Raw genomic sequence first — 10,956 nt, forward strand, 5'->3', positions numbered from 1 at the left:
TTTTTCTCAGGTGAGAAATTTACTGCTCACTGGAGGTCTCTTCTGTGGCCCACTATTCCTCTCCTTCTGCTTCCTAAACACTGTGGCAATCGCCTACAATGCGACCGCCGCTCTTCCCTTTGGAACCATTGTAGTGATCGTCCTCATATGGACACTAGTCACTTCGCCTTTGCTTGTGTTGGGTGGTATTGCCGGTAAGAACAGCAAAGCGGAGTTCCAAGCTCCATGCCGTACCACTAAGTATCCTCGGGAGATCCCACCACTCCCATGGTACAGGAGTGCTGTACCCCAGATGGCCATGGCTGGTTTTCTTCCTTTCAGTGCCATCTACATCGAGCTATATTACATTTTTGCCAGTGTTTGGGGCCATCGTATCTACACCATTTACAGCATCCTCTTCATCGTCTTCATCATCCTGTTGATCGTCACTGCTTTTATTACAGTTGCCCTCACTTATTTCCAACTCGCTGCCGAAGATCACGAATGGTGGTGGAGGTAATATTTTCAACCCAATCTGGTTTTCATTGTAGTTTCTGATAAATAGAATACAATTTTCATAGGTTTGCTATGTTTTGGGTTTGGGTTCATTATATTCCCTTCAGTTACCAAATCGGTTTGTTTTGTTTCAGACTGGTTTCTTAGGTCGGGTTCGAATTTGAATCAGTTAAACCTGCTAAATACTTTCATAGATTTTAAATTCGTATTAGAATTTGAATTGGTGATGATAAAGCTACATTGTTATAATACGATTGCAGATCATTCCTATGCGGTGGATCGACTGGTGTGTTCATCTACGCATACTGCTTATACTATTACTACGCAAGATCAGACATGTCCGGTTTCATGCAAACCTCATACTTCTTCGGCTACATGGCTTGCATTTGTTACGGATTCTTCCTCATGCTTGGAGCCGTTGGATTCCGATCTTCTCTCCTCTTTGTCCGCCACATTTACCGGTCGATTAAATGCGAGTAAAACTGTTGCTGGCTAGTCAGTCACCTTCCCCTTACGATTTTTGGTAGAACAAAGAAGATAAACTCGTCCACCTGGTAGATAAAGAAGAAGGCTTCTTCAAAGCCAGACACCGAATACCAAAATGGCTTTTATGGTCTGATTTCCTTAGAGGTAAAGTGCTTTAAGTTCTTCTATATATATACAATATTTTGTGGTGTTTTGTTATCTGTGATACGGACTTGGACAAAACTATGATGTTGTTTAGTTGAGTCATTCTCTTTTCTCTACTACTTTAGGGAGTTGTTATCTTCTTTTTTTGGTAATTAATTAATTACTTTGTATCCTTTTTCTTTTATATTATATATTCTATAGACGAATATACTTGATTAAGATAATGCTCATGAATCAAAAAGCTAATCTATTCGATCAACAAAATCTTCCGAAAATTATGATGAATTTGTTATCTAAACAAAGAGGTGAGGGAAGAAAAGAAAACACCGAGGTGCCACCATTTGCGCAGCCGTGGAGACTTAATGATCTTGACCTTACATGTCATGCAATCATAGTACAACACACTCAACTCGTGCCTCCACATATCGTAATAATCCTTTATGTCTGCAGTGCCACCGTAACGACCGTAGATCACTGCCGTTTCCAACGGTGGTCCTTCACGATTTCTTGTAATGTGCAATGTTGCATTGACCGTCTCTAGTTCGCATTCCCCTGGCCTCATGCAGCATCCAGCCTAAACAACAACAGCAAATTAGAAACATTTTTTTTTTTTTAAGTCAAAAGGCATATATGAAATCTCATCAAAGTTATAATACCTATACAAGATTGGATATATATTTAAGTAATTAATATTATTATTAAAAAAAGGATTAAATGATTTCGCAAAGTACCTCAATGGGAGGTACCAACCTCCTATCGTACCGTGGTAAGTAAGAGCTGTCAACGAACCGTAAATGAACTCTTGGCAAGCGTCCTTGACTTTGTTCTATCTTAACCACTTGGTATCGTTCTAATTTACGTTGTCCACCAACATCATATTCGCCCTTGAACCACATCGGTGTCGGAGAAAACCGCCGGCTTTGCATCTCGTACACACCGGCGTAAGCAAAGCCGATGAAGAAGACAACAACTAAGAAGTAGCCGAGCCGTCTTGGTCGAAGAAACATAGCGGCGTTGCCGAGAAGGAACACGGCGAGGAGAGAGACGCTGAAGAGTGTCTCAACACGTGGCGTACTTGGCCAGTGGTCGTAACGCATGATGAAGTGATACAAAGCGTGGCGGACGAGAGGAGCCGAAAGGATCAAAGTGATGACCGGAAGGATGATGCCGGCCACTAGATTCCACGACTTAAGGCTTTGTAACTTCATTGTTTGAAACAGTTTTTGGAAAATCTTGTAGATGTTACATTCAGAAAGATTGGTATATTTATACAAGCAGAGATAGTATCTAGATAGAGATAGGAAATCTAATTTAGATAAGGACTATAGCTAATTTAGATATGGACTAGAGCTCAATTTCTCTGATTGTCCGGTTTTGTTAGTTGATTTGGGCCAAATTGTAATAGGCCTTAAAGCCCATTAAACAACAATCTGACACCATGTCAGAGCTAGAAGACTAACAAAAGACAAGGCGTGCTTATTTATGTTATAGGGTTCATCGAATTCATCATTTCTCCAACTCATATTTATAATAAATGGTTCTATTTTCGAAAAATATTAACATCTTTGGGATCGATGGTACTAATAACAATGATATCGCTTTGACGGGCCACAACATCTAAAGTTAACTTTTCACACTTGGTCAATTCTTAACACAAAAATGGCTGATGGTTTGACAAACTGGATCATAAAATATATATGTAAAAGTTCATTTTCAAAATAAAATCGATTGCATGTTAATATATATGCCACGTGTTTACTGTATTTAGTAAAAAAGTTAAAAAAAGGCTGAACTTTTTTAACAAGGAATTAATAGGAAACAGAGACAGAGTACAACACACCAATCATTTGAACACAGTAAAAGATAAAAGTGGATAAAGAAGAAACGCGTGCCATTCACGACATCTTTGGTCCCTCCTCTCTCGAGCCTCCCGTCATACAACTTTTTAACGTTTTATAAACTTAAATTTGTATACAAATTAAATAACTAATACTTTCTCCGTTTATAATATATAGGATGTTTAGAGAGTTTTTTTGTTTCATAATATAAAATATTTTCAAGTTTCTATGTAACTTTTAGATTAGTTTAATATTTTATATTATACAGTTTTGATTATAATTGATTAAACTTTTTAAAGTGATTATTTCTTAATCTGCGTGCTTTACTCAAAACATTTTATATTTTGAAACGGAGGGAGTACTATACTTAAATATATCTTTCACTCTCACATCATCACATGCATATTATCTTATTTGCATGTGTTTTATTTTCTCTCTATTTTAGTTTTACATAAGTGATATGAATCTACCCTGATTTTTGTTTTTCAATTAGTGATGAGAATACTCTTTTCATTTTACCGTCGCATCATGTTAAAGAATCCATGACTTGTCGGAATATGAAAGAGGAGATGACTTGGGCACAGTTTTGGTTCGACATAGAAGAGTTGAATACAAGTTCTCCGCAAAGTTACTTCTATAAAATATTATGTCATCTTTCTTTTCTTTCCCCCTTTTTCGTAATACTAGAAGGAAGAATACAGAAGAAGCATAAGCAGAAAGAATACAGAAGCAACGAAATCCAAATCCGTAAATTCCATCTAAACTAAGACCGAAATGTCAAAAAATAAAATCCGTAAATTTCGATTAAACTAAACTTGGAATTTTGAGAGACAAACACTTTTAATTGAGAATAAACAAACAACACTACTCAAAATTGAAAAAAACTAGTCTAAACCCTAAAAACGAAGAAACGGACTTAATTACATCATTGAATTATCTAATGCACAAGGTAGAATCTAGTGCGGGCACATCTTTGCCTTTTAGTTATATAGATTTAGTGTTTTTTTTTTTAACTGTAATTGATGGTGCTGAATATATTCGAGTAATTAGATTTGAACCCATATGTACAAGGTATACAGCATTTTCTTTGATTTTTGACATAAGTGCACATCATATATATTATCATTATGTCTCCATTCTCAAAGATATTATCCAATTATTATCGACCTGAACCTATGATTAAAAACAACAATCATCCTTTAAATAGTTTTTTTTAATCATTTGAACTTCAAGTCATGCTGGTTGACCATTGACTTTTACACATTCCAGTTATAAGAAGAAAACAAAAAAGACGTTTCTACATTTTATTCTAAATTAACTGCAAGAAATCTGAGTTGCTTTGGTTGAATTCTCAAAATCGCATTCTCGACTTAATCCGGGCTGAAACATTCGATACATTGAGCGTAAAAATGGTCATAACCACTACACAAAGAAGGAACACAACAGCAGTATATGGTCAAAATGGAGTCCAATATAGTACTATTTTCTTCCAACGTATATATCTCACACATTGGGAAGTTTAATATTAATTTCATGCCTAATTAAGTAGGAAGGTTAAGTGAGAACCACCAGCCCTATTGGCTATCACAGTATCTAACTTTTATTATTGCATTTGTTATCAGATCTCAAAGGATGTGCGACGCTACCATGATTTAAAATTATACTACAATATACGCTAATGATTTGTACCACCAAGACGATAGCATGTTTATATATACTTTAATAATGATTTTAAAAAAACAATTAATATACCATATATTTTATCATAGGTTGACGTGTAAATGCATCTGTTAACATATAGACTAATATAGGCAATACATGATGTTTTTAAAGGAGTAATTAGTACTTGTGGTCGTGTGTGTATAAAAAAAATTATCAATACAGACATATATGAATATGAATATAGATGGATATGAATAATGTCTTCTTTTATAACAATAAAACTTAAATAAAATAGAAGCTTTGGAAAATCAATTTTGAGTTGCAATACCTACATAAGCAGAACCCTAAAAATCTATGTTTTCTACATTCTTTAAAATATATGGTAATTTGCGTTTTAGATCTTTGAATATCGGTATCACTAGGAGCTTTTAAACAATCCACCAAATAATCTTTAAAAGAATTGTTTCTTTGTGATTATGTATTTTGAGACTTCATGTTGTCTCTTTTGGCATTGGGATAGTATTTGGTAAGATCGATTTGCTCAAATTTTGATCACTTATTTATGGAGGCATCATGAAATTTTAAATACAAAATCACAAAGAAACAACATAATTTTTTAAAAATAATAATTTACTATCCCTATCTTGGAGTGTTTCCCTTTAAAAAAGGCAAAATCTTGCTCTTAAGATCTCTTAAACTTTCTGGTAACCCCAAAATGTATTACATGTAGTCCAGTAATTGGTTATAAGTAAAATCAATAGTTGATTCTTTCTGGGGACAAGTCAAATCTTTGTAGTAATATATGTACAGATGCACTCACTACTCATACTAAATTGAAATTTAGTCTGATTTACGTATTATTTTGTTAGCAAGAGTGGTCAAAATAAACTGACGTTCAAGAGAACAAAATTCGTATAAAAAAAAGAGATATATAAGAATTAGTGGTAGTGAAAAGAAGAATTTAATAAAGAAGTGTTTAAAAAATATTGGGGGCAAAGGAATCATAACCTCTCATGCCACTAAACCACGAGCTAATTGATGTTGTTTCTTTTGTGGGCCTTTTCACTATTACTCTCCACTATTTGGTTCTTTTTGTGAATTTTTATTATTAAATAGAATCAATAAACTATATACTCGATAGTCACTAGTGTGAAATATTATAACACACAATCACACTATTATAGGTGATAAGGAGGTTTGCACTATATTTATTGTAATGGGAAAATTTTCTAAGAATAATTATTTCTTACTAGAAACTATCGATTTTAAAGAAATAGTCTCTCGTGTAATTGAATTGTAGCTAGAGTATCACCAATTGAACCACTTAGAAATATGACTTTATTTTTAATGTATATATGACTAATTATCAATGAACTTAGCAAAATAGCCTTTTCTTTTCTATTGGATGAAGTAACCAAAGCTAATATATTGCTTACTTGATAGAAATCTACTCGTAAACTTGGTGGGAGAGGGCAAGCGTAATGATAAAAGGATGGAGTGTGTGACTTGGAACATGATATAAAGGCTTATCTATGGCGTTTAATATGATACTATAAACTAATTAAAAGGGATCACATAAAAATGTAGAAAGAAGTGAGCAACATAATGGTTACACCATAAAGTTTGTTATTGTAAATTGTAAAGTCACATTTCTGTTCATTCCCCCACGCCTCTCTGCCTCGACCGTGAACATTGGATCAAACAAAGTTTTACAAAATACCATTTCATATGCGATGCATATCATGACTAAATTGGGTCCCAATTATTTTGACCACACACCTCACCATATGAAAATTTAGTACTTCATTCCGTTTGTAATGATTTCTCCCAAGTCCCAAACTTCATATTTTTCAAACGATTGCAATTCTTTTGTAAAAGGTTTATTACAATACCAAAAAAATCTCCCAAAATCTAAAACTTGATGTGATTATAGAGTAAAGTTTCTAATATGAACATCTTCATTAGTTTTGTCAATGTATTACAAACTGATATTAATATAGATTTTTAAAAAGCATTATATGAAATTGCAATATTTAGCTAACTTGACAAAGATGTTTAGTCTCTCACTCTCACAATTGATATAATAAACTGATAAGCATCAATACTAAAAATAAAATAAAAACAAAAGCTGCTTTTTCTTTTCTTCAAGAAAAGCCCTTTTCCTTCTCCTTCCTCTGCTTTAGCATCGCCTCAAAGGAGAAAAAAAACTCTCTTTATCATCTAAATGTTTCAACTTACTTACTTCTCCATTCAAACTCCAAACACGATCCTCCCTCCAATGACTACTTCACCAATCCGGGTTCGGATCCGGACTCGGATCCATATCTCCTTCATCTTCCTCCTTACTCATTTCTCTCTATCATCTTCATCTTCACTCAAAACCGACTCATTGTCTCTCCTCTCTTTCAAAGCAATGATCCAAGATGATCCAAACAACATCCTCTCAAACTGGACACCTCGTAAATCACCTTGTCAATTCTCCGGCGTCACTTGTCTCGGTGGAAGAGTCTCCGAGATTAACCTCTCCGGTAGTGGTCTCTCCGGAACCGTCTCTTTCAATGCCTTCACCTCTCTTGATTCTCTCACTGTTCTTAAACTCTCTGAGAACTTTTTCGTTTTAAACTCAACCTCTCTTCTTCTTCTTCCCTTAAGCCTAACTCACCTCGAACTCTCTTCCTCCGGTTTAATCGGAATCCTCCCTGAAAACTTCTTCCCCAAATACTCAAACCTTATCTCCATCACTCTCTCTTACAATAACTTCACCGGAAAGTTACCTAATGATGTTTTCTTAGACAGCAAGAAACTTCAAACCCTTGATCTTTCTTACAACAACATAACCGGTTCAATCTCCGGTTTAACCATTCCTCTCTCCTCTTGCGTCTCCTTGTCCTATCTCGACTTCTCCGGTAACAGTATCTCCGGCTATATCCCTGACTCACTCATCAACTGCACCGGCCTCAAAAGCTTGAACCTTTCTTACAACAACTTTGATGGGCAGATTCCAAAACCATTCGGTGAGCTAAAACTCTTACAAAGTTTGGATCTTTCTCATAACAAACTCACCGGTTGGATCCCGCCGGAGATCGGAGACACTTGCCGGACATTACAAAACCTCCGTCTTTCTAACAACAACGTCACCGGTGTGATCCCTGAGTCGTTGTCTTCTTGTTCTTTGCTACAAAGTCTTGACCTTTCCAACAACAACATCTCCGGTCCGTTTCCGAACACTATCCTCCGAAGCTTCGGATCTCTTCAGATCTTGCTTCTCAGCAACAACTTAATCTCCGGTGAGTTTCCGACTTCGATATCTTCTTGCAAAAGCTTGAGAATCGCTGACTTCAGCTCCAATCGATTCTCCGGCGTGATTCCGCCGGATTTATGTCCCGGAGCAGCTTCTTTAGAAGAGTTAAGACTCCCGGATAATCTCGTCACCGGAGAGATTCCTCCGTCGATATCTCAATGCTCGGAGCTTCGAACGATCGATCTCAGTCTCAACTATCTCAACGGTACAATCCCACCGGAGATCGGAAACCTCCAGAAACTCGAGCAGTTCATCGCTTGGTACAACAATTTCGCCGGAACAATCCCGCCGGAGATCGGAAAACTACAAAACCTCAAAGATTTGATCCTCAACAACAATCAACTCACCGGAGAAATCCCACCGGAGTTTTTCAACTGCAGTAACATCGAATGGGTCTCATTCACAAGCAACAGGTTAACCGGAGAAGTCCCAAAAGATTTCGGAATCCTTTCCCGGTTAGCCGTTCTTCAGCTCGGAAACAACAACTTCACCGGAGAGATCCCAGCGGAGCTAGGGAAATGCACAACTCTGGTTTGGCTTGATCTCAATACAAACCACTTAACCGGTGAAATCCCACCACGGTTAGGTCGTCAACCCGGTTCAAAAGCTCTTTCCGGTTTACTCTCAGGGAACACAATGGCTTTCGTAAGAAACGTTGGGAACTCATGTAAAGGTGTGGGAGGTTTGGTTGAGTTCTCAGGGATCAGACCAGAGAGGCTTCTTCAGATACCATCTCTTAAAAGCTGTGACTTCACAAGAATGTATTCAGGTCCGATTCTGAGTCTTTTCACAAGGTATCAAACCATTGAGTATCTTGATCTTTCTTACAACCAGCTACGAGGCAAGATCCCAGATGAGATTGGAGAGATGATCGCTCTTCAAGTTCTTGAGCTTTCTCATAATCAACTCTCCGGCGAGATTCCTGTTACGATTGGTCACCTCAAGAACCTCGGTGTGTTCGATGCTTCGGATAACCGTTTGCAGGGTCAAATCCCTGAGTCTTTCTCGAATTTGTCTTTCTTGGTGCAGATTGATTTGTCTAATAACGAGTTAACCGGTCCGATTCCTCAGAGAGGTCAGCTTAGCACGCTTCCGGCGAGCCAGTACGCGGATAATCCTGGACTTTGTGGAGTACCTTTACCGGAATGTAAGAACGGAAACAATCAACTTCCAGCAGGAACAGAGGAAGTGAAACGTGCTAAACACGGAAGCAGGGCAGCTTCTTGGGCGAATAGCATTGTTTTGGGAGTTTTGATTTCTGCTGCGTCGGTTTGTATTTTGATCGTTTGGGCGATAGCGGTTCGTGCGAGGAAGAGAGACGCGGAAGATGCGAAGATGCTTCACAGTTTGCAGGCGGTTAATTCCGCCACAACGTGGAAGATTGAGAAGGAGAAAGAGCCGTTGAGTATCAACGTAGCGACGTTTCAGCGACAGTTGAGGAAGCTTAAGTTCTCGCAGCTCATCGAAGCTACGAATGGATTCTCGGCTGCGAGTATGATCGGACACGGTGGATTCGGTGAGGTTTTCAAGGCGACGCTTAAAGATGGGTCTTCCGTGGCGATCAAGAAACTGATTAGACTTAGTTGTCAAGGAGATCGAGAGTTCATGGCGGAAATGGAAACGCTAGGGAAAATCAAACACCGAAACCTTGTACCGCTCTTGGGATACTGTAAAATCGGGGAAGAGAGATTGCTAGTTTACGAGTTTATGCAATATGGTAGCCTCGAGGAAGTGCTTCACGGACCGAGAACAGGCGAAAAACGGAGGGTTTTGAGTTGGGAAGAGAGGAAGAAGATTGCGAAAGGAGCAGCGAAAGGGCTTTGTTTCTTGCATCACAATTGTATCCCTCACATCATCCACCGTGACATGAAGTCAAGCAACGTGCTTCTCGATCAAGACATGGAAGCTAGAGTTTCAGATTTCGGAATGGCGAGGCTGATCAGCGCGTTAGACACGCATTTGAGTGTGAGTACCTTGGCAGGCACGCCAGGTTACGTACCACCGGAGTATTACCAAAGTTTCAGATGTACTGCAAAAGGCGACGTGTACTCCGTCGGAGTAGTGATGCTCGAGATTTTAAGCGGGAAGAGACCAACGGACAAAGAAGAGTTTGGTGATACGAACTTAGTAGGTTGGTCGAAGATGAAAGCAAGAGAAGGGAAACATATGGAAGTGATTGATGAAGACCTTCTGAGTATGAAAGAAGGTTCCTCAGAGTCTCTGAATGAAAAAGAAGGTTTCNGATGAAAGCAAGAGAAGGGAAACATATGGAAGTGATTGATGAAGACCTTTTGAGTATGAAAGAAGGTTCCTCAGAGTCTCTGAATGAAAAAGAAGGTTTTGGAGGGATGATTGTGAAAGAGATGTTAAGGTACTTGGAGATAGCGTTGCGGTGCGTCGACGACTTCCCATCAAAGAGGCCTAATATGTTACAAGTGGTTGCTTCGTTGAGAGAACTTCGTGGAAATGAAAATAGTAGTCACAGTCACAGTAACAGCTCGTAACCATGATCTGCTTTTTTTTTTGGTTATAATTTGTCTCTCTTTTAGAAAATTGCTGTGAGAATGTATGTGTGGTGGATCAATGATTAAAATTTTATTCTGTATTAAATCTTTTTTTAATAATTATATATATGAAACTTCATCCTCCTCTTAAGTCTTATCTTATGTCTTAGCTAAAATAACTCACGCTTGGCTCACATATCTCGGTTTAAGTAAAGTCATTGGTTTTATTTTCTCATAATTTATATATCAGGGTGCGTGCGAATGTTGTCTAAAAAATAAAGATTATGAATTACTTAAAACAGTTTTCATAATATGATTTAGCTTTGAATTTTTTTGCTGAAGAAGTTGATAATTATTGAACCAAACAGAAGCGTTGGTTTGGATTATGTGAATCAAGAGCAATTCACAGTTCACTTATTTCGGTTAAATAAATTATGAATTCGGTTCCGCAAATTGTATTAACCGGATCTATATCACAAATCTTCATACCGGGTTTTGCAATTTCTTTAATTTTGAATTAATGGAC

At 37.6% G+C, this 10,956-nt stretch overlaps 3 protein-coding genes across 4 annotated transcripts in view; 2 read left to right on the plus strand and 1 right to left on the minus strand.

Annotated features, from left to right (window-relative positions):
- Positions 1 to 1,297, plus strand: part of LOC104710132 (transmembrane 9 superfamily member 3) — a 7,234-nt gene extending 5,937 nt beyond the window's left edge. Inside the window, exons 7-8 of the mRNA XM_010426688.2 lie at positions 332 to 495; positions 756 to 1,297. Coding sequence (XP_010424990.1) covers positions 332 to 495; positions 756 to 975 — 384 coding nt within the window. The 3' untranslated portion in view covers positions 976 to 1,297. The remainder of the gene's footprint in view (positions 1 to 331; positions 496 to 755) is intronic.
- LOC104710131 (tetraspanin-14-like) lies at positions 1,383 to 2,390 on the minus strand. Its single transcript, XM_010426687.2, has 2 exons — positions 1,857 to 2,390; positions 1,383 to 1,699 (listed from the first exon to the last, which is right to left on the minus strand). Exons 1-2 carry the CDS (start codon positions 2,331 to 2,333, stop codon positions 1,415 to 1,417), a joined length of 762 nt encoding a protein of 253 aa, XP_010424989.1. The 5' UTR covers positions 2,334 to 2,390; the 3' UTR covers positions 1,383 to 1,414.
- Positions 6,782 to 10,581, plus strand: LOC104710133 (serine/threonine-protein kinase BRI1-like 2). 2 transcript variants are annotated; one of them, XM_019229271.1, is made up of 2 exons: positions 6,782 to 10,162; positions 10,273 to 10,581. In XM_019229271.1, the coding sequence occupies exons 1-2, from the start codon at positions 6,850 to 6,852 to the stop codon at positions 10,428 to 10,430; spliced, it is 3,471 nt and encodes a 1,156-aa protein (XP_019084816.1). In that variant the 5' UTR covers positions 6,782 to 6,849; the 3' UTR covers positions 10,431 to 10,581. The 2 variants fall into 2 exon arrangements, with proteins under 2 accessions (XP_019084816.1, XP_010424991.1); XM_010426689.2 differs by having other exon boundaries at positions 6,782 to 10,084; positions 10,186 to 10,581.

This window comes from Camelina sativa, chromosome 9, assembly GCF_000633955.1.
Source record: "Camelina sativa cultivar DH55 chromosome 9, Cs, whole genome shotgun sequence".
Classification (NCBI taxonomy): Eukaryota; Viridiplantae; Streptophyta; class Magnoliopsida; order Brassicales; family Brassicaceae; genus Camelina; species Camelina sativa.

Excerpts from the sequence above, each read along its gene's own strand:
- LOC104710131 (XM_010426687.2), bottom strand. The coding sequence starts at position 2,333 with ATGAAGTTACAAAGCCTTAAGTCGTGGAATCTAGTGGCCGGCATCATC. Across the intron at positions 1,700-1,856 it reads GGTTGGTACCTCCCATTGAG|GCTGGATGCTGCATGAGGCC; the intron begins GTACTTTGCGAA and ends GTTGTTGTTTAG.
- LOC104710133 (XM_010426689.2), top strand. The coding sequence starts at position 6,850 with ATGTTTCAACTTACTTACTTCTCCATTCAAACTCCAAACACGATCCTC. Across the intron at positions 10,085-10,185 it reads GAAGATGAAAGCAAGAGAAG|GGAAACATATGGAAGTGATT; the intron begins GGAAACATATGG and ends AAGCAAGAGAAG.